The sequence below is a fragment of the Telopea speciosissima genome, chromosome 7 (assembly GCF_018873765.1).
Source record: "Telopea speciosissima isolate NSW1024214 ecotype Mountain lineage chromosome 7, Tspe_v1, whole genome shotgun sequence".
NCBI lineage: Eukaryota > Viridiplantae > Streptophyta > Magnoliopsida > Proteales > Proteaceae > Telopea > Telopea speciosissima.
In genome coordinates this window covers 34,827,015-34,849,980 of record NC_057922.1, presented here as the reverse complement: position 1 = coordinate 34,849,980, position 22,966 = coordinate 34,827,015, and the positions used below count along the sequence as shown (strand labels likewise).

Below are 22,966 nucleotides of genomic sequence, written 5' to 3'. Positions count from 1 at the left end.
TTCGATCCGCATTCGAATCCATCCGAATTCGTTTAGAGGTATCCGTATTCGACTAGGAAATATCCATATCTGATTACATCCGATCCGTATCCGAGCCGAATCCGATCCGTTTATAGGCCTACCTACAGGAAAGGCCGGATGCAAGGTTAGATGCATGCGATGTTGAATCCGATGAGGCCTAAGCTTGCAGAAAAGGTCGGATGCAAGGTCGGAGGCATGCGATGTTGCTTCCGATGCTGTTTTTGAAGCCTATAACTTATGTAAATTGCGGGGCTTCTCTATGAGACCTTCCCTACACTCTCTCACACTCTTACTCACTTCCTAGGGCATCAACACACGTGCAAGGGAGTGATTTTGAGCAGGAATCGTTGCACATATACAAATTCTATTACAAGTAATCGGTGAGTGGGTTTTGGGCTTTGTTTGGGTTTGCTATTATTGCATTTATACATGTATAATGCTATTTGCATCATTATAAGCATGCTTTCATAATTGTATTTATCTCTTATTCGATGATGACGATGATTATATTGATTTGAATTGTATTGGGTTATGGTGCCCGTAAGTACCGGTACCAGAACCCCAGAATATGTGATTCTTGTAACTTGCATGTCATATTGGTCTGTATGCGCCGTGTCGTGCTGGTTCCCGGGTGTTAGATGGAATGGGATGTTGATACACCGGAATACCTCTCGGGATGATAGATTTTCATGTAGTATAAATGTGGTTAGGATTTCAGTTCCTTATGCTATGACCCTTACCAACAGGGGTTTAGGTGTTGGGTAACCAGAGCACCTGCCGCCTGTGGAGAGTGAGAGAGGCTAGGTCAGGGGTAGTAATGGTTATCGGGGTCTGCCTCTGGGTGGTATGAGGCTACGGCCGGTGCGGGCCCCATTGTAATAATTGAGGTCTCCTTGTGGTGATAAGTTAAGTGACCCATAGTGTTTTCTGGGTTATTGCAATACCATATACCTTGACTTAAACTGTGTGCTAGGTGGAAAAATGAATAATAACTACATGCATCATGGACTATATGTGAATTGCTTGTATGTGCATTCCTCATCCCCTCACTGGGCATAGTGGAGCTTACCCCTTGTTGCGCAACCCTTTTTAGTTGTTGCAGATGATATTTCAATCATGCTCCTCCTTTTGATGTGAACCGAATGGAGCCGATGACTTAGAACTTGGATGATGGTGTACACTCAAGGACTGTGCCATTGGGGCACAATTTTTATCTTTTGTAATTTGTTCATCATTTACATTGTATAACTTTGGTAGTACTATTGCTATTTTAAGTTTCAGTTAATCCTTGGGTTGAGATGTAATACATTAAGTTATTTATCACTTAGACGTGAACCCTTTGGATATTATAGACGCTTCCGCTACTCTTGATCTCATTTTGGGAATGTAATATCCCTTTACTTTCCGCACTCTGATATTACTAAAATTTAGTATTAGTTTAAGATTGTGCATTGGCCACTGTATCGAGATCCTGGTAGTGGTTGGGATGTTGTTAAGCATCTTAGTCATACCCTTTTATAGTATTTTATCCCTTGTCGGGCTAGGGGTGTGACACCCCATGTACTATTGACCGATTGCTTAATGCACCAACATTTTCAAACAATTACTTGACACCCCCTGAAATCTAACGACGTTAGTCTGCTGTTAGTGGTTAAATTGAAAAATCCATTTTACCCTTATCACCTATTCAATTGAAAATAGTAAAGTTAAAATTACCAATTTACCCTTTAACTACTACTACTTCTTGCAACAAACTAGGAACAAGCAGCGGAACTTTAACTTCAACAAGGTGACTCCAACGCATGAAGGGTAAATGGGCAGGAGGGATTTGAACCATCGCAAAACAAACCATGTGCATTTTTTATTTTTTTTTGGATTCTTGGTTTCTTGCCCCCTGCTCTCTCTCTCTCTCTCTCTCTCTCTCTCTCTCTTTAATCAGTGGAACCCTAGGGGGAGGGATGGGTCCAATGAAGTTGCAGAAAAAAAAAAAAAAGAAACAGAAGGGAGGGTGAAAACGTTGGAATCAAAGGAATGGGATGGGTCAGGGTTTTATGGTGTTGGGATTAATGGAAATCTAAAAGAAGGTGGAAGTTGATAACGCAAGATTGGGTTGGATTTCGGTTCAACTTCTGTTCGTAACAGAATAGATTTTTTTTTTTTTTTTGGATTGTTGTCACAACGAGAAAGAAAGAAGAGGAAAAGTAGGGTGTTGGGAGATAGCAAGAAAGGGGTTTGAAAGGGTTTGTTGTTGTTACCGTAGGACACTAACGAGAAAAAGAGTTTGTGAAGAAGAAGAAATAGTTGAGAGGGAGTAGAGGTCTGTTTTATGGGCTCAAGTCCTAAAAGCCTGTTATTTCCCTAAATTCTCCTTGTTTGACCCTAAACCAATTTCTAAAAATGGATCCTGGACCTTGAATAGTGTCAGACATAATATTCCATCTTTGAAAAAGATTGCGATCAGGAAAATAGTTAATGGAAAATCGACTTTTTTTGGACTGATCCTTGGATTCCATCTCCAAATATGCTGGTTTGTCTGTTAAGGTTGATAATTGTATCTCTACCTCTGAGTGGAACTCTTGTTTGCTTAATTCTATTGTCCTTGTGGATGTCTCCTTACACATTCATAGAATTAATTTATCTGCTTTTGATGATAGTTGGTGGTGTTTCCTGGCTAAAACTGGTAAATTCACAACTAAACTTGCGGCTAGATCCTTGTCTTCTTTAAATCAGCCCCCTAATATATTGCTTTTCACCTGGTGGGATTTTTTTTGGAGACTTAAAGTGCATCCCAAATTTAAATTGTTTTTCTGACGTGTGTTGAATGCAGGTTTCCCAATCAAGGCAACTTTACACAAATGGCTTTCGATCGAACCTTATTGTGTTCTTTGTGAAATGGTGTCGAATCTTACTGGCACTTATTCCTTTCTTGTGATTGGGTTAAACATATCTGGGTTGTTGGTCCGTTGGGATTGAGAACCAAATTTTGTCTCACCCTTCTCTGGAAAAGTTCTGTCTTTCTATGTTGGTTAAGTTGAAGATGGACAAACAATCTTATCTTGGTTCTTTGGGGTTTTTATTATTTCATGTTATTTTATTTGGTCCGTTCGAAACAAGGTGGTCTATGGTCATAAGAAACCACATCCAATTTGGGTGATGAAAAATATTGATCGATGGTTAGCTGATTTGGAATTATCCCCCCTATTGTTCATCCCTTTGACGTATTTTACCAGCCTGAGGAAGTTTCTCAGATATCTACTTTTTCTCACTTACCTAATTTTAAATTTCTTGTTTTAATTTGTGCATGATCTCAAATCACAGGATTAGGTACAGTAGGATGGGCTTATGTTCTTTTGATAGATGGCAAGTTTAAGTTATTTGCTACAGGTTCGATCATATCTTCCCACAAGTTAGAACCAAAGCATTTTGTATTCGTACAGGGCTAGATCATGCCTCCAGTTTAGGGTTGAAGATAAAAGAAGTGTGGTATTCGAATCAACAGATCTCCGGTCTTCTTCCATCTCCATCTACTAATCCTTGGCCGTGGCATCTCCTTCTGTACCTTTTGTATATCAACTCTGTAGCCCAAGACTTGGACTTAAAGTTTAGTATGATAGGAGATCCTTTGTGTTCTGCAATAGTTTCTAATTTGGACATAAAGGTCTTGGGCTCTAACTCTCTTGTATATTCCTCCTTTTAATTTATCAAAATTTTTTTCTCATAAAAAAAAATCTAACAAAGGGAAAATAATTATAAATCACTCTAAAAATTTAGAGCTACAGACAAAAAGCTAAAAGAGAAGAGTTAACTGTTTGATCAATCTATAGAAGGGGCAAGAAAATAAAAAGAAAGTTCAGAACATCAGGTAAAGCTGGAATATAGGTTTAATCACCTGCAATTTCTATAATACTCCAAAGAATTCTGCCATTAATCTCCGATTCCCCACCCATCAATGCCTGAGGCATTAAGGCGAGCCAAAATTTCAAAGAACAAAAAAATAAAAGAAAGAGACCCCGGAATGCGCAGAGGAATGGTGTACGCACCAAGATTCATATTCAATATCTAACTACGAAACATATTACAATTTCCAAAGAACTAGTGTGGAAAGAATGAAAAGAAACAAAAACCCTTTCCTCTTTCTTCAAGATTTTCATACAAAGGATCAAAACAAGAAGAAGAAGGAGGAGGATAAAAGGGTGTAAGGGCGGTGGGGTTGCAAGAACAAGAAGAAGGAGGGTAAAATGGTTACTTCACTACCCTTAAGGGGTATAGTTGGGCATTTAGGATTTTTCTAATCCATGATGTCATCACTAAACGGTGATTGACTAACGGATATAACCTATTTGAAAGAAATCGTAAAATGCAAGGGGGTGTTCAAATAAATTTAAAAAAAAATAGGGATATTAAGCAATCGGGGAATAATACATGGGGTATACTAGTAATTTTTCGATTAATTTTTCCATCGGTACTCAGTGGACAACTCCACTTCACTTGCCGGTCTGAACGACCTCCCCCAACCCCACCCCCTCTCTCGCTTTCTCTCTATAAATATGCGCAGTATCCTATGTATCGTTCCTCTGTTGAAGCAGTCGAAGTGAAAGAGGGTGCATCGTGCATAATTGATCTAGGGCTTATTTGCTCTGCAAGTGAAATTCCACATTTTGATAAGCTCATCTGGTCTTTGGTTCTCTGGTAATTTGTAATTGAGTCTGTTAATTTTTGCTTATTATTGTTATTTGTTTCCCTTCCAGATTTCAAGCTATCTACGAGTGAATAAGAGTTGTTGGAGTGTGTAGGGTTTTAATGTGTCTAAGAAGATTACGAAGTTAACACCCTTTACTTACGAATGTGAAGTGATCATCTATTTCGATTTGTCGTCACCAATACAATTGCAATGCTTCACCACTAACTTTATAACTTATTTACTTTACTTGTTTGTTTGTATTTTTTCTTTAACTTTTAAATATATTCATCTTCATCTTCTTCTCATTCGATGATTTATTTGTCAGATGGGTTTGCTTATTATTTTGCCTGTAATGATACGTTTTTGGTTAATATGGATATGGTTTAATTAGTTTCTTGCTTTTAGGCTCATAATCCTTGTTACCATTAAAACCATGTCTGTGCTGCATAAGTGTTAGTTCTGGTTGAGCAGGTGTTGTCATCTGTGAGTTTAATAAGACAACCTCTGCCACTATAAGCTTGATTACTTAATTTAACTTAACTAATACACTATTGAGAACATTGCTTGGTTTACCACCATGCTTATACCCAAGGAAATTCTGGAAGCGTCATTTGTGTGTTGCAGAATTCTCCTTCAAAAGAGTCAGTCAGTCAGTTTGGGAAGCTGTTGTTGAAATCCTGTATTTTGTGTGTGTACTGTACCCTTACCCTTATATAGGGCATAAACACCGAGGGTAAGACATTCCCTGAGCAAGTGGGATTGTTTTTTCAGTTGATATGTTGCTCATCGCTTCAATGGTGAAGTTGCTCCATTGTGACCAAGTGGTCACGGGTTCAAGTCTGGAAACGGCCTCTCTGCAAAAGCAGGGGTAAGGCAGTGTACGTTATGACCCTCCACAGACCATGCAGTGGCGGGAGCCTCGTACACTGGGTATGTTGCGCATCGCTTCCAAGTGGGCATACTAGCTAACAACTGGGTCATTATTGCTGCATTTAGATTATATTTTTGTGTGTCACTCCCAGAAATACCCAAAAAAATAGTGAATTTTCAGGACCCATGGTGAAAGGATTGACTTGACATTCTCTGAGTACTGACTGGCTACCTGATATTTCTAATATGATTCTTAAGGAAAATAAAATAGATTATAAATTGGAAGTACTTTACACATTCAATTGAAAGCGGCGATGTTGGGTATCGGTTCTCAAATTATTTTCATTATGCTGTATTTGATATTACTTTGTTTGAAATTTCAAATGGTTATCATATTTCTGAACCTCTAATGCTCATGCAGGTGGGTAAATGGAAACGACTGCAACAGAAAATTCACAGCCTCCATCATTTTCTTCTAATGCCCCGGATCCCCAATCAGAAGATCCTGAACAAAATTTCTTAAATCATGGGTATGTGCTATTTCTCATTTGGTTGTCATTTTATTCTTTATATTGTGTAATGCTATAAGGGAATTTTGAATGCATTTATTATGTAATCCCTTGTAAAGTTATTTGCATTTACTAATGCAGGTTCTAGACATGTTTGGTCTTTCCAATGAAAGGGCTTTTCTTCTAGCATGCATATGTTTGAAGTTTTTACTGTGCGTAAACCCAATGGAAATCTTTGTATTCTTTTTGTTAATTTGATTGCGAAATTGAGAAAATGGTGGGATTTAGTATGAGGATGAACTGATCAACTTATGTCTTCTCCGCACAGAACTGTCTTGGCATCAAGGCTATACATTTTGATTTTGAGATGACAAATTTTATGGGTGCCTTTGGGATGCACATGATCACTGGTGACTTGCTGTTTCACATACTCGAGTGAATCTAAGAGGAAAATGACAAATACTTGTGGATGAGCTGTTAGTTCACTCGAGTGAATCTAAGAGATCATTCCTGAATTATATTCATGTTTTGGTTGTGTGCCATGGTTGTTGCCCTATAACTCTCTGTCATTTTTCTTTGTATTCTTTCTTTCTTTTTTAAAAAAAAAAAAACAATTTACTAACTACAATTGTATTGGAGAGAAGAGATGGATAGACTCTCTAAGAACAATACAACACATCAGCTAACCATGGCTAATACATCACAATCATAAATGTAAACGTATCGAAGTAGAATTTGATCGGTCATCATTTGAATCCCAATTGAACCTTTTGCTGAGGAGTTTGCTTGATCTGGGTGTCCATGTCCACATGAATGAGATGTTCACAGAGGAAGCTTCAGACTGAGCCTTCATGATGAGTTGGGACAATTTCCAGGGTCCAGTGGACAGCCTGATGTTGGAAATAGCTGAATCTACTATGATTTCCCAACTCTGAAGGTGATTGGAAGAAACAAGCTTGAGGCCAAAGTGATCATGATCTTTTCTCTGATTGTGTTACCTGCTGTAATAGGATTTAAGAGTTAGTGAAGGCACCATCATTCTCTGTGGATGCCCACAAAATCCCGGATGGACCAAGGTTCCTGATAAAGTACCCATCAGAGTTAAATTGCAGAATGTGAAAGATCAGTCATTGTGCTGCACTTAAGTGCTTACCTATTCAAGATGATTTTTTCCCCCTGTAAATCAATAATTTTCTTTTTCACAATGCTATTAATGTTTTGGTGTCTTTGGTATTATAGAGATGAAGGAAAAAAGCAAGAGATCACTGATGAAGAAGTTAGAGAAATACTGGAACTCATTTCAACCACTGGAAAGTTTTGGTATGTTTCCTTTCCTTATGCTACTGAGATGAGCTGTTTCTGGGCCAGAGTTGAATCTCTTTAACATTTTCTACACAGTCAAGGCGGTGCGTGCTCACAGGCACTTTATTACATATGGTGCTTAGTCTATATTGTGCAATGCTATTAATTTTTACAAGGCTCATAAGTAACGAGGTGCATGAAAATAATTATTTTAATCAGTATTAGGGTCCATTAGCTAGTGTAGTTGGCTTTAGTTTATTAGTCATTAAAGAATCCTCTTTTGGTTAGTTGGGTAGGGCCCAAGTTATCTAGAGGACTTAGGCTTCAACAGTTCTTATCAGTTAAGTATTTTAGAGTCCTTGGTATTTAAGTTAGTCTAGCTGCCTAAGTGTTTTAGATTTAAGAAACTTCTTTTTTTGTTTTTTTAATAAATGTGGCACCCCCCCCCCCCCCCTCTAAAAAAAAATGGAATAGAATGGGTTAAATTTGTTTTGATTTGGTAATAGCCTAGGTGGCCAGTTTTCTTTCCCTTCTTGATCTCTTCTCTCCCTCCTCTCTTCTTATTTTCTTCTAAGTTGCTCTTAATGGTTACAGTTCACAGGTTCCAAAACAGTAGCTTTACCTTACACTTTTCGTCTTTCTTGTCTGTTCTTTGAAATCCTAATCCATGCTGCCCTTCCTACCAGCTTTCTGTTATATTTCATCCCTAGATTTTGAAACACTTGGCTGTCCTACATCAGCTATGTATTTTGCTTAAGTTGTGGGAGATCCCCTTGCCCAAGAATTAGCTTGAAATGATGTTATGCGACATCCAATGGATCATAAATAGGGCCCTCCATCCCCCGGCAGCCTTTTTTAGTCTGACTTTCCAGTAAGGGATAGAAGTGATTTGGTGGTTAGGGATATCGTCTGATTGTCTTGGTTTATGATTTACAAATTGGATATTTTGGACTGTTATGAATCTACACCCACTCTATGGTGGAGTTTCATACTAACTCACTCTTTTGTATTATCAGGGGTTTCAATGGGACTATGTGGGTGTGTGGGGCCAAAAAAGGTAGGGATAGTCCACTACTTGTTGGGACATGCAGCTGATGTGGACAGGGATACTGAACACTTGCCATCTGCCATGTGGCAGAATGAAGTAGCAGAAATGTCCATTTCATCTTGAATTGGTGGGAACATACAATAAAGTATTGGACAAAAATCAAAACATAGCCTCCCATACTAATGAATGTTGTAGATTGGGTTAATCATCTTTCCGTGTGGCTGAAATAGAAAGATTGGGCCACCTACCACAGAGGGTATGGGTGCCAAACGAGACAGTTCCTTATTGGTTCCAATCCCAAGGGGACCAATCCCAAAACCCTCCTGTATACTAAACGGTCCCAAAACTAGGATCTGGTCCCGTTTAATAGCAGGATGGTCTGGTGCCGGTTTCGGTTCCTTAATGTTTCTGGACACTTGAAGTCTTAAAAAAAAAAGAGCGTCTGAGTGCACAAGGCTCCCGTTATAACAGGGAGCCTTGTGGGAGGGGAAAATGTACGCAGCCTTACCCCCGCTTTGCGGAAAGGCTGTTTCCATGTTTCGAACCTGCAACCTGATAGTTGCAATAGTGCAACTAAACCGTTTTTGACACTCGAAGTCTAAAGCATACAAATTTAAGTGATTCTTCGTAATTACGGCATGACCCGGTTCTAGGCTGCGTTTGAATGTCGAGAAAAGAAAAGAGAAGTAAAGAAAGCCGTTCAGAATTTGTACGGTTTTCTTGAATCTCAAAATTTTCTAGGCGTTTGGTGCACACAAGAGCAGTAGAAGATTCTAGGTTTGATTTTTCAAAATTCACCTTGTTATTGGTGAACTTGCATTTGGAGTCTCATGATTTTCTATAAAAAAGGGGCATACCTAGTGCACAAGGCTCCCGGGCCCTCCACAGCAGGGTCTGGGGAGGGTCATAATGTATGCAGCTTTACCCCTGCTTTCGTGATCTTCTATCATCACCAGAAAAGAAATCTCATCTTAACGATGAGAAAATTAGGTATGTTTGAGAAAGAGAGGGGGGAGTGAGAGAGTGGCGGGGGGGGGGGGGCGCACAAAGCAGATAGAGCGGGGAGCCTTGCAGAAAATAGTAGTGGTAGCCCTTATACTTGCATTTGGCGAGTATGTTCCAGAGCTTGATCATGCAGCCGTGGGAGGCCGAGATGATATGATGGTTGTCGATGGAGAAGTCGACGGAAAGAAGATCCTTAGTGTGTCCGATGAAACGACGAGTAGTGGCGCTAGGAGCCCGAGAGAGTGTCAGTCAGACAAGAGGACGGCATCTTGAACTAAATGACGGTGGCCAGTGAGGCGGTGACAAAGAACATCATATGTGGTTTCCTCCTTCATTAGATGCCGTCAGCTTTCACATATTGTTTGGGGCTTATCAATGGCAAATTCTCTACTTTTTTGGTGTGGCCTTCATCTTATTCAATACTGCTCCGGGAGTGTCTCAGGTACCTGCTTCATTTCTCCATTCCGATCAATCAAGGAAACAGATTAGCTTTAATAACATGAAAGAAACAAAGAGAACAGAAAGGCCCCCTCTTGAAGTCTTAAACCCATCGTCCATCCTCCCTCCTCTGCTTCTTAATCTTGTATCACTATCACCAACGCTGCTTACCTGCCAGAGCATGGCTTCCACACTTTGAAAACTAATGGCTCCTCGTTGCACTTCCAGTGCCATGATCCCATGTAACCATACAAGAAGTAGTAGCTGCAAAGAAGAGGACATGAACACTATTAAGACTTCACGTGTCTTGTGTTGTTGGCCATGGCCGAAGCAGGATCGTTGATCTAACTACTTACCCGGGTTTTGGTTACAGAGAAGAGGGAGAGTTTTGTTGAAGATAAAAGGAGGATATAAAACGGATTTGGGAATGAAGATGCTCACCGATTAGGGTCCCAATAGTGGTCTACGACGAGTGGCTCCGGTTGCCCCCCTCTCTCTCTCTCTCTCTCTCTCCATGCCCCTTGCCACTCCCCCTGGCCCCTCCTCCTCTGCAAATCCATGCTCCTCCCTCTTTGGCTGCAACATCCCTCGCCTCTGCATCCCTCCCCCTCTGGGTGCAACACCCCTGCCTCTGCCTTCCATCCCCTCCCTCAGTTCTTTCAGAAACTACAGTTGCTTTTTCTTTTTTAGATTGTAGATCAGTGACGTGTGGTCACCATGCAAAGTTAGATCAGTGACATGTGTCAAGATTGAAAAGAAAAAAACAAAGTTGGAGCTGAGAATCGGTTTGGATTGGATTGGTCGATTCCCGATTTGATCCAATTCCATACCCGATCTGCTGCACTGCTCCAGAATCAGGGTCAGCTGATTCCCCCCGATCCACATCTGATTCCTCAAACCATGTGTCCACATGTTCCACTTGGTAGCTCAGATGAGATTGAAAATTTGTGGACAGGTGGATCCTAAAGTCCCCTGCTCACATGTCAAGTTTCAGCCCAATCAGTATTGACCATGTGGCAAAGCAAAAAAAGGGCATACCCAGTGCATGAGGCTCCCGCTATTTCAAGGTCTGGGTAGGGGCATATGTGCGCAGCCTTACCCCCACATTTTGTGGAGAGGTGCACAAGACTACAAGTGATGTGCTTGGACATACATGGAGGGGTAAATGAGTGAATCTGAGGCTGTTCAATCCATCCCAGTCCCTAGAAATCCAATAGTCAGGTTTGCCACATCATTCTCCCATGTGGCAAAATGAGTGGCCATGCTTGCCATTCATACAACAAAATTTTTCTCCCTTCTATTGATTTAGGGTAATTTCAATACTGTTCTATCCTCTGATGCAACACGTTGTGTGGGTCACATATTTGTTAGTTCTTTCAAATAGCAATTAGCGTGGTTCTAAAACTCATTATTGATCATCCAGAGTCCCTGATCCCAAGGTACTAAAACTCGGGTCTCGGTACCAACTCGACTCTTGGAAAAACCGAGACGAGTCGAGATCTTGCCGAGTTGGTGCTTTTTTCTTTTTTCAACTTGAAGCCTCAACTTTGGGTCAACCCGAGATCTGGACCCGAGATCCGAGATCTCGCCGAGATATGTCGAGTTTTGTCCAATTAGGTAAGGTATTTAAGTGGTAGGTGGGTTAAAATAATGGGTCGAAACCGAGATCCAACCGAGATCCGAGATCCGAGATCTCGCCGAGATATTGCACTTTTGAGACTCGTAGGCAGTCTCGTCTCGGCTTTTCCAAAAACCGAGAAACTCAGCAAGATCTCGGCGAGATCTCGCGAGTTCTCGAACTATGCCTGATCCTGATCCGTATCGGGTGAGGACGATCCAAGCTAAGACAGTGCAGGATTGCTGATCCTTAATATTTTATTATCTTTTTTTTCTGGATCAGCTGGTCCTTGATTTTTGTCCAATCCAGAATGACCTCAATCAGTATTGCCCAGGACCATTAATTCATAATCTTTGACTCTTATCATTCTTGTAGTTTTAGGCAACTCCAATTTTTCACTATTGCCCCGGACCATTAAAACAAAATCTTTGACTCTTATCATTCGTGTAGTTTTTAGGCACCTCCAATTTTTCACTATATCTGCACTTTTCTACTTAAATTCAAACTTAGATGTTTACCTCTCATATGTCAGAAAATTTGATGTTATAAGTACTTATGTTGCTTGTTGCACTGTAGGCATGACTGGGACACATTGAAGAGCTTGCTATCATTTCAACTGAAGCAGGTATGGGGAGGTATGCCAGTCTGATAGTCTCCAGCTAACACCAATTAACGTGGATGTTCTTTTATAGTTGCAGCGCATATTTAAGTCTTTGTTTAGAAAGGATTGTTTTGACTCTCTGTTTCATTGGCTTCACGAAGGTCCTATTTGAGTATCCAGAAGCAAAGATGGCCAATGATCAACAGAGTTCTTTATTAGGAGAAACACATGTGGAGTTGGTCAAAAGGTTGGATGAAGGTATTTTTGAAAACTTAATCTCTTAACATCGTTGGTAATGCAATTGAGTTACTTTATTTTGTTGCATTCTGAAATATAAATGTAATTTCATCTATGAGTCATGCTGTTCTTATGTGGTTTTAGATATTATACTGTTGTCCCAGATGTTGGTCTCATTACATGTGCATGACGTATGCTATTACTTTCTGTTTGTGAAATTCCAATCCCTTCAAAACATTCTTCCTTTGGTCCTTTGGAACATTCTTTCTTTAGCTTTCAGGGAATTTTTGTGAATCTCAGTTTTGACTTGTCCTCAAATCTATGCAGGATTAGGGGATATTAGTTCTCAGTGCTTCCGAAATATGCTCTTTCTACGACAGATAATATGATTCATGTAACTGGGTTGACAATCAATCCACTGTCGACAGCTTATTTTGTTTTTATTAATAAGCTTCATAGGCATGCGTTCCATAGATAGATACAGAATCTGATTCGAGAAGCTTTAAAAAGAGGGATTCAGAGATTCATTCAAGAATGGTATTTAATGTTAAAACACTGATATATCTTAACTTGTGCCTCCTTTAAATTTTTGTTTGAAGAATGTGAAATTGTATGTTAGATCTGTACTTATGCCAAACATATAAGCTCAAGAAGAAAATAAATTATAGAAGTTGCCCAAGAATCTGTGTAGTTTCATAGTCCTACATTTGTCTGACATGAACATGTCACCAATTTTAGAGAGCCCATGCAACAGTAACTCTATTGTGTGCTTGTGTTTATTCTTCTTTTGTTTAGCAAACCAGTGGTTCAGGTTACTTTTTGCTGTTTTGCAGTTCTTCTTAGCTTTGTAGAAGGTCCTCCATTCACCCTTCAGAGGCTCTGTGAGGTGACGTATCGTTGTTTGGTGTGATTTCTTGTATGCTTCAAGTTCTTGTTTGCTGTTGAACATCAGTTCATTGTTTTCATGTCTTGTGTATCAATTTGCAAGTAATGGTACTGATCCCAACCCCCCCCCCCCCCCCACAAAAAAAAAAAAAAAAAAAGGTGGGGAAATGTTATTTAAATAATTTCATGTTTTGAAACTATGGGGTTTTATGCTAGTGTTTTGTGTGTTGGAGTAGTTATGTCGGGTTTTTTTTTTGTTAGTATTTCATGTTTTGAACCTGTGGGTATATCAGGCTGGTTTTTTGTGGATTGGGTACCTTCGGCTTTCCTTATGGTAGCAATGGGTTTTTGGCAATTTTATTCAGGGTTGTTTTGTTGTTTTCTTACTTTTTTTTTTCTTCTTTATACAATTAGTCAATTACATCGTTTCTGTTATTTTGATATTTGTTTTTCCTTTTTCCTGGGCATTGAGCAGATTCTCCTTGCTGCACCGAGCATATATCCGAACCTTTCAAAGCTTGCTCTTGCATTAGAAAAGGTTTGTTGGCATAACTTTTGTTGGCATGATTATAATTAATTACTTTTGTTTAAGAACCCTGGGACCTAAGAGCCTGTTCCAGCCTGCAATTTATCTTTTTTAACAACTCAATTACACACACTTGTACCTTTTCCATGGCATAAATTGATATGATGGTTAATCAGTTTTATTTCTAGGATCATTTATAGACAATAACATGGTGATTTAAATTCAGTTCAAAGCCTGCTTTTGATTAGAAAGAGAACAGAATTAGTCAAGATCATATTCCATTTAAATTACTGAAAAAACTGAAGCTCTCCCTTTTTCCTATTCACTTCTCTGGAGATGTCTCCTTGGAAGGCTTGTTTAAATGAAAAATAAAGCCAGGATATCAATTAGTAATTCCTTGCTGTCAGGGCTAAGCCTAATAATATTGATTTATTATCCTCACATTTCAGTGCCTTCAACGAGCGAGCGAGAGAGAGAGAGAGAGAGAGAGATCCCAAGTAGAAACCAGAATCGCTGGGCTAGGTTGGACCAGAATTAAGAGGAAAAGACAACTCACAACCTGCTGGAAGCGGGAGGGAGGGAGGGAGGGAGAGCCTTTCTGTGAAGCAGGAGACTAGGATCCCAAGTAGAAACCAGAATCGCAGGGCTAGGTTGGACCAGAAAAGGAAAAGACAACTCACAACCTGCTAGTCAGGTGGATCGGATATGCTGTTCAAAGAGGCCTGTATATGGACAGGGAATACCACAACTGAAACTAAACTAGAAAACCTTAGTACCCCATGGCAGCAACATATCCATCTTCAAGAAGAGACTATCTACCCTGCTGGAAAGAGTGTCGGTGATGCTGACTTGCTGGACTGAAATGTTAGGAGTGACAGAAGTTGGCCTTCTACTAGCAGCATAGTTGTCAATGCGCCGCGCCTTGGACGCCTTGGTTGCCTAGTTGGTGTCGCCTTGATTTTTTGCACTCTCTAACGCCTTGGGTCGTCTAGATGCCGTGACAACTATGACTAGCGCCACCTTTGAGCCTTCGATAGAATAGATTTTAGAATAATAATAACTCAAGCACAGATTCTAGGTTCTTAACAGATACAGGGTAGAAGAGTATGTAGAAGAGAAAGGAGAAGAATAGAGGGATATGACCAAGGCTTCTTACTTATGGCCTTACAAGGTATCTCACCATACACTGTCTCTCATAGCTCAATGGTTCTAAACCAAAGCATTCTTCATTCATAAATTCTTGTGTATTGAGCTCTATGGCTCTCACATCTTATATAGGCTAACAAAACATTAAAAATAATAACAAACCCACAAAATATGTGCGTAACTTCCACCTACCAGCCACCAAACATTGACTTAACTCCCTCCAAACCTTTACCTAATTTTGACAATGGAGCCTCCCCTTTGACAATAGGACTTCCTTTATTGACAACTAACATACTCCTAGAGATTCTTTCCACACATAGACTAGAATTGGGTTAGGCCTGACTTTATATTGGTCATAGGCTTGGGCCTAGCTTGATCAATGAAAACCAACAAATATGGGCCTATGCTGTTGGGGCTTTGTTCCTGCGGGCATATTTCAGTTGGAATCTTTGATCCACATCAATTCTCCCCGGCTTGATTTCATCTGTCTTAGATGAATGCATAAGTGCCATATATTGTTCATACAAGTTAGGGTTTAGGTGCTTGAAGTCATCTTCATGGATCTAAGTACAGCCTGTGTAAGGCATAGTTGTCAAGGCATCGCCAAGACGGATCTCTAGGGGCCTAGGTGACTACCGCCATAGTGTAGGGCGCCTTGTACTGGTTTAATTGGTATCGGACCACGATATTCTCTCCACGATGGTTTCCTCTTCTTTGGGAACCGATTATGCATTCTGGAGTCTTCTTTACGTCATCACCTTATACGAGAACTGCATGGTGGAGGATTGGGTGATCATTTTGGCAAACATAAGACTCTTCTACAAGTCTCAGATCGATATTATTGGTCACACATGTCCCGAGATGTCAATCACATAATAAAAAGGTGTCCTGTATGTCAACTTCCTACTATCGTTGTAGACAAGATTGAAGCAATTGAAGTCGTATTATGGTAAGCCATGAAGTCGTACTACATTCTTGAAAAAGAGAGTAGCAATGTGTGAAGCATTATACGTCATCGACATTATATAAAATGTGCCATCTTAGAGAAGCGGTTAACCACCACAAATTTAGAATCATATTTCTCCCTTGTAGTAGGTAATCCACGTATGAAATCCATACTAATATAGATCCAAGGTCTGTGTGGAACGAGCAAAGGAGAGTACAAGCCCGTGTTATGCCTCGTCCCTTTGGCAAGTTGACAGACACAACACATTTTGATTACGTGATTTACGTCTCGGGACATGTGTGACCAATAATATCAACTCGAGACTTGTAGGAAAGTCTTATATTTGCCAAAATGACCATCCAATTCTCCACCATGCAGTTCTCGTATAAGGTGATGACGTAAAGAAGACTCCGGGATGCATAATTGGTTCCCAAAGAAGAGGCAACCATCGTGGAGTGGATGTCGTCCAACTTGCTGTAATTCCTGAAAAACCTGTGAGAATTCCTTGTCCAGAGCATATACATCCTGGATGTGATTGATATTGATGGCATGTGCTGAAAAGGTATGTATGGTTAACACTTTACGGCTCACAGCATCAGCCACTGTGTTCTCATTTCCTGCCTTATACTTTAGTGCAAAGATGACCTCTTGGAGGTATGCCACCCCCTTGGCATGTCGATGGCTACGTCCTTTTGAGATTGCAAGTGCAAGTTCTTAAGGGCCTCGTGGTCAATTTATAGAATAAACTCCTAACCAATAAGGTAATGACTCCAATGCTTTAAGACCTGAATCAGAGCATAGAGTTCAAGGTTGTAGGTGGAATAGCGCCTTTTGGCGTCGTTGAGCTTCTCACTATGGAAGGCTATAGGATGACTTCTTTGCATAAGAACTCCTCCAAGAGCAATATGTGAGGCATCAATAGCAATCTCAAACACTTGGTCAAAGTCTTGGAAGTTGCAACATGGGGGGCCTCTGTCTTCTTCTTAATCAATGCAAAGGCCTTGCTTGCCGCAGGGGTCTACTCGAACTTGCCTTTCGTCTAGTTCATGCATTCTGTGATCGGGGCCATGATGGCGCTGAAATTCTGAATAAATCTCCAATAGAATAAAGCGAGGCCATGGAAATTACGGGTCTCTGTAAGGGTCTTTGGTGGAGGCCAATCAAGTATGCTTTGGATCTCTTCCGGGTCAGCTTCAACTCCCTTTGATGATACGATGAAGTCAAGGAACACAACCCTTGGTAGAATTAAGGAACGCTTCTTTAGGTTGATGTAGAGCTTTTCAGCTCGAAGTACCGTCAAAGACTTGTCGCAAGTGATCCACATGATCCTCTTGTTGTTTGCTATAGATCTGAATGTCGTCAAAGTAAACAACAAGAAAATGATCAATAAAGGGTGGAGTACCTGTGTCATCATACGCATAGAGGTACTAGATGCATTGATTAAGTCGAATGGCATAACTCTCCACTCAAATAGCACATCTTTTGTTTTGAATGCCATTTTCTATTCGTCTCCTGACTGAATGTGTGTTTGGTGGTAGCAACTTTTAAGGTCTATTTTGAAAAAGACCCTAGCACCGGATATGTCAAGCACATCATCCAATCGAGGGATGAAAAATCGGTACTTGAGGGTGATTTTATTGATGTCTCTGCTCTCGATACACATCTGCCATGCATAGTTGTTAAGGTGCCTAGGCGAACCAAGGCGATTGAGGGGGGTGAAAAACAAGGCGACACCAACATTGAATAGGCGTTGCCTTGACAACTATGCTGCCATATACTATCGTTCCTTCGAGTAAACAAAGCAGGGTCTGCGCAATGACTCAAGCTTTCTTGTATGAACCCTTTTCTCAATAGGTCGTCAACTTGCCATTTCAGCTTGGCATGCTCAGTCGGACTAAGGCAATAAGCTGGCAGGTTGGGCAACATTAAACCGGGTAACAAGTCAATTGTGTGCTGAATATCACACATTGGTGGCAACCATAGTTGTCACGTCGTCACGACGATCCAAGTCGGTGGAGGGGTGTCATGTCGATCGCCCGCCATGGCGATTATATCGACCATGTTTTATTTTTTATTTTCTCTATTTTTAATGTCATTTAGTATGCTATAATACATACCCTATAACATAAAAAATTAACATGAAAGTGTACTACTAATCTACTATGGTTTAATTCATGAAAGTGTAATATCCATTAGTGTATATGAAATCATGGACTATCAAATAATTGATAGCAATAGTCTTGCTGATAATAAAGTTGAAAAATCATGAGAGTTGAGATATGATTCATGTGAAAGTGACTACAAAAGTAACAAAACAAAAAAAACAATTACAAGAACGTAATTTATATAAGTGAATAAAGCTAAAACAACCCATCTAAATAAAAAAATAAAATTTGCTAATGTGAATATGTGATTGTGTATTAGTCAATAGTGTATTAGTGTTTTCTGTTTGATGTTTTTTTAAAATTTTTTTATGCTAAGGAAAAAGCATTAAAATAAAAAACGGTTAAAAAAAATTAAGTTTTATAATTTGAAACAACCATGTCGCCCGATATGGCCATATGTCATGGTATGGCGTCCATGGCGGCACCATGGCGACGACATGGAGGCCATATCGATCGATATTCTTACATCATCTATATCGGTAGTCGATATGCCCACTTCTCCAGCGATATGACGCCATGGCGTCGATATGGCGACGATATGACAACTATGGTGGCAACTCATCCGGCAGATCGTCAGATACCAAGTCTGAAATCAGAAATCACAGTAGAGACTAGGATTCCAAAATGATGGTATCCTAAGTCACAGGTAGAGACTAGGATTCCAAGTAGAAACCAGAATTGCAGGGTTAGGTTGGCCAAAATCAAGAGGAAAGACAACTCACAGCCTGCTGGTGAAAGGGGCCTGTATATGGACAGGGAATAACACAACCGAAAACTAAACAGAAAACGTTAGTACCCCATGGCAGCAAGGTATCCTCCTTCAAGTAGAGACTATCTATCTTGCTGGAAAGAGTGTCGGTGATGCTGCCTTGCTGGACTGAAAGGTTATGAGTGACAGAAGTTGGCCTTCTACTAGCAGCCACCTTTGAGCCTTCAGTGGAAGAGATTTTAGAATAATAATAACTCAAGTACAGATTCTAGGTTCTTAACAGAAACAGGGTAGAAGAGTAAGTAGAAGAGAAGGGAAAAGAATAGAAGGATATGACCAAGGCCTCTCACCTATGGCCTTGGTCAGTCTCTCACTAACCACAAGGTATCTCACCTCACACTCTCTCACAGCTCAATGGTACTAAACTAAAGCATTCTTTATTTATAAAATTCTTGTGTATTTAGCTCTATGATTCTTACATATTATATAGGCTTGACAAAACATTAAAAAATTAACAAACCCACAAGACATGTGCCTAACTTCCCACCTACCAGCCACCAAACATTGACTTGACTCCCACCGAACCTTTACCTAATTTTTACAATGGAGCTTCCCCTTTGACAACAACAACAAAAACAACAACAAAGTCAGCATTATCCCAATTTAATGGGGTCGGCTACATGGGTCCAAACAAAACGAAGTAAGGAAAAAGACAAAAGAAAGATGAAAGAGGAAATTGACAAAAGAAGGATGAAAGATGAAGGATGAAAGTAAGAGGAAAGAGGCACAACCTAGCAAGACAGGAAAATCTCAGCTAAATGGGGTCTGCTACATGGATCCTTGCCCTCCAAAAGGATCTATCCGAGGTTATACAAGACCTAGACTATGTATGTCCTTCACAACTTCTCCTATGGTCATTTTAGGCCTGCCCCTAGCTCTTTTGGCTCCTTCAATCAAGATCATATCACTCCTCCTTACTGGGGCGTCTCTAGGCCTCCATTGAACATGACCATACCACCTCAAATGGTCATTTTAGGCCTGCCCCTAGCTTTTTTAGCTCCTTCAATCAAGATCATATCAGTCCTTACTGGGGCGTCCCTAGGCCTCCGTTGAACATGACCATACCACCTTAAATGACTCTCACCGAGTTTGTCATTGATCGGGGTAACTCCCAATATTGGTCTTAGGCTAGAGATTCCTTTATTGATAACTAACATTTTCTTAGAGATTTCTTTCACACATAGACTAGAATTGGGCTTAGGCCTGACCCAATATTGGTTTTAGGCTTGGGTCTAGCTTGATCCATGAAAACCAATAATATGGGCCTATCCTGTTTGGGCTTTGCTCTGCGGGCATATTTCAGTTGGACCTTTGTTCCACATCAATAACTTTTGGGAATAAAACACTTGGCAATCAAAAGAAGTTACAACATCACTTCACCATTTTGGTGACGACAAGATGCACCCTCTCTCTCTCTCTGTATATATGACTAGGAAGATTTGTAGATGATATTGTTTTGGTAGATGAGACAAGTAGGAATTAACGCCAAAGTGGAACAACTATGGAGGACAACCTTGGAATCAAAAGGTGTGAAGATAAGTAGAACTGAGACCGAATACATGGTGTGTGACTTTAGCTATTTTGGGACGGTTAATGAAGTGGTGAATATTGATTAGAGGGAGATCCCGCAAAGTGACCACTTTAGATATCTAGGATCAAAATCATAAACAAGGAGGGCGACATAGATGACGATGTTGCCCAAAGGATTAAAATAGGGTGGATGAAGTGGAGAGGTTCGATTGGAATATTGTGTGATCAGAGTATCCCTTTAAAGATTAAAGGAAAATTTTATAGGATTGTCATTAGACCAGCTTTGTTGTACGGGGTGGAATGCTGGGCTGTGAAGAATTGCCATACAAATAAACATGGTGTTACAGAGATGAGGATGTTGAGATGCATGTGTGGGAAAACTATGAAGATAAAGTAGGGAATGATCATATTAGAGCTGGGTTGGAGTAGCTCCGATACATGATAAACTTGGAGAGAGTCGTTTGAGGTGGTTTGGCCATGTGCAATAGAGGCCTTCAGGGGGCCCAGTTTGGAGGAGCGACATGATTCTGATTGAGGGAACCAAAAGAACCAGGGGCAGGCCTAAGATAACCTTAGGAGAAGTGGTGAAGAAAGACATGCTTAGCCTAGGCCTTGTTCCTAATATGACCTCAAATAGAGCTGATTGGAGATCAAATATCTTTGTAGTCAGTTGATCCCAATTAGTTAGACTTGATGTTGTTTTTTGTTTTACACTAGACTTCGAGACTTAGAGCTGCAGGTTGGGTGGATATGAAGTGGTACGTAGCTAAGAAGAGTTTGTGTCGATGTTGTATGCCCCCCCCCCCTTTACCTCTTATATATTCTATCGACACCCATTTAATTTGTGCCGATGTTGTATGCCCCTCCCCCTCTTGTACCTCTTTACTTGTATGCCCCCTTTTACTTCTTTATTATTATTTTATTGTCTCTTCTAGGAACCATATAGCCAACCCCATTAAGTTGGGATAAGGTTATGGTTATTGTTGTTGTATACTTATACACCACCTGAATATGGCATCCCCGAGGCTAAGGATCCACTGGGCAAGTGGGCCAAGGTTGTCCATGATGCATACTCGGTTGCATGTTATGCTCATCAGGAACATGCACTTTGCAAAACCATGCTGGGAATGGGTGGTGAAGATAAGATGCTAATGGTGCATGCACCTTGATAAGCCTCAGCATACAGTGTGACATCCTTTGTCAAGGACTATTTTCTTCAGGTTAGGCAAGCCATGATGCAACGGTTAAGTTGCGCTATTGAAACCATCAGGTTGCGGGTTCAAAATTTGGAAACAGCTTCTCCGCGAAGCAGGGGTAAGGCTTTGTACATTTGCCCCTCCCAGACCCTGCAGTAGTGGGAGCCTTGTGCACTGGGATGCTCTTTTTTAAGGCAAGCGTCTGCTTAAAATGTTTTTCTTGTTCTGAAGGTCATGTTGGCCATGCTGTCCCTTCTTTTTCTTCTTTTACCTGCCGAGTTTGGTTTACCTCATTAACATACAATGTAGCTCCTGTATACAGAATTTGTCGGTGACGTCAACTCTATCCATGTCCACTGATCCGTTCCCATCAATGAAACCAAATCCAGGTGAACCTGCCAATGGAATAGAAGATCTCCAAGATCACTCCTACCCAATCCAAAATGGGGTAGAAGGTACTGCAGGTGATGGAGATGAAGAAATGGCAGAGGCAGAGGCAGAGGTAGAGGCAGAGGCAGAGGAGGTTGAGGAAGGTAACAAAGACTCTAATATGGAGAATACAGGTGAAGTTATGGTTGGAACACAAGAAACAAGCTCTGAGGCAAGCACCAATTCTGAGCCATCCACTGAGTCCTCTCCTTCAAGCGAACAGCTCAATTCTACTGGCTCATAGACAAATCTTTCTTTCTGAAAATGAATTAGCCCTTATCTTTATTTCTTAGATTTGGGCTATATTAGCCAGGTGTGCTTTGACCATGGTTACATTTCAGTTGGAATGAGCTGCTGTAGTACTCATAGTGACATTGTTCTGCGAAGGATAATTGTATACTTATGTTCTGCCTCATGCTTTATTTAAAGCTGTCACAAGAATCACTTAGCCACTTTGGCTTTTGTTGCTCTGAGGAGAAAATACGAACCTGAGGAGTCCTGAGAGACCTGAGGTTGGAGGATGTTTTGGAAACTTTTTGGGACAAGTCTCTCATGTTCAATATAACAACTTGATGTCATATGAAATTACTAGGTCAATCTGGTTTATCATTTTGGATGCTGCCACTATCAATCTGATGGGTTTTGATTAAGGAGGAGAGATCATGTGTATTTGAGAATTTACTGTGAGCTACTATAGTGGGAACCAAGAAATTTACATCTGCATGATTGATAAAATGCCCTTAGTTCATATCGCTACCAAAATGTGTTTTTATCACTTCAGAGTTGAGTCAATTAAGGCTAAACGCTTACATTTCTAAATTTCGATTCAAATTCAACTATACACAGTTCCATTTATTAGTTTATTCTCTAGTATTTTCAGTTGTCTATTTCTTTTTAGAAAAGTTTTTTTTTCTTTATTACTAGATTTAGTGATTTATTTTGCTACATAACTAAATCTGTATTAACTGAAACTTGACATATGAGCAGGGGTCCTACTGGTGAGGACACAGGGAAGTCTTTATACTTGCTAGAATTTTAACCAAA

General features: G+C 40.3%; 1 protein-coding gene across 1 annotated transcript; it reads left to right on the top strand.

The window, feature by feature from the left end:
* The first annotated feature begins 4,546 nt into the window (after positions 1–4,546).
* Positions 4,547–22,496, top strand: LOC122666756 (serine/threonine-protein phosphatase 4 regulatory subunit 2-like). The gene is made up of 8 exons (XM_043862820.1): positions 4,547–4,664; positions 5,994–6,102; positions 7,321–7,401; positions 12,069–12,117; positions 12,255–12,351; positions 13,164–13,216; positions 13,691–13,753; positions 21,816–22,496. The coding sequence occupies exons 2-8, from the start codon at positions 6,002–6,004 to the stop codon at positions 22,164–22,166; spliced, it is 795 nt and encodes a 264-aa protein (XP_043718755.1). The 5' UTR covers positions 4,547–4,664; positions 5,994–6,001; the 3' UTR covers positions 22,167–22,496.
* The last annotated feature ends 470 nt before the right edge of the window (positions 22,497–22,966 follow it).

Excerpts from the sequence above, each read along its gene's own strand:
- LOC122666756 (XM_043862820.1), top strand. The coding sequence starts at position 6,002 with ATGGAAACGACTGCAACAGAAAATTCACAGCCTCCATCATTTTCTTCT. Across the intron at positions 12,352-13,163 it reads GGTCAAAAGGTTGGATGAAG|TTCTTCTTAGCTTTGTAGAA; the intron begins GTATTTTTGAAA and ends GCTGTTTTGCAG. Across the intron at positions 13,217-13,690 it reads CCCTTCAGAGGCTCTGTGAG|ATTCTCCTTGCTGCACCGAG; the intron begins GTGACGTATCGT and ends GGCATTGAGCAG.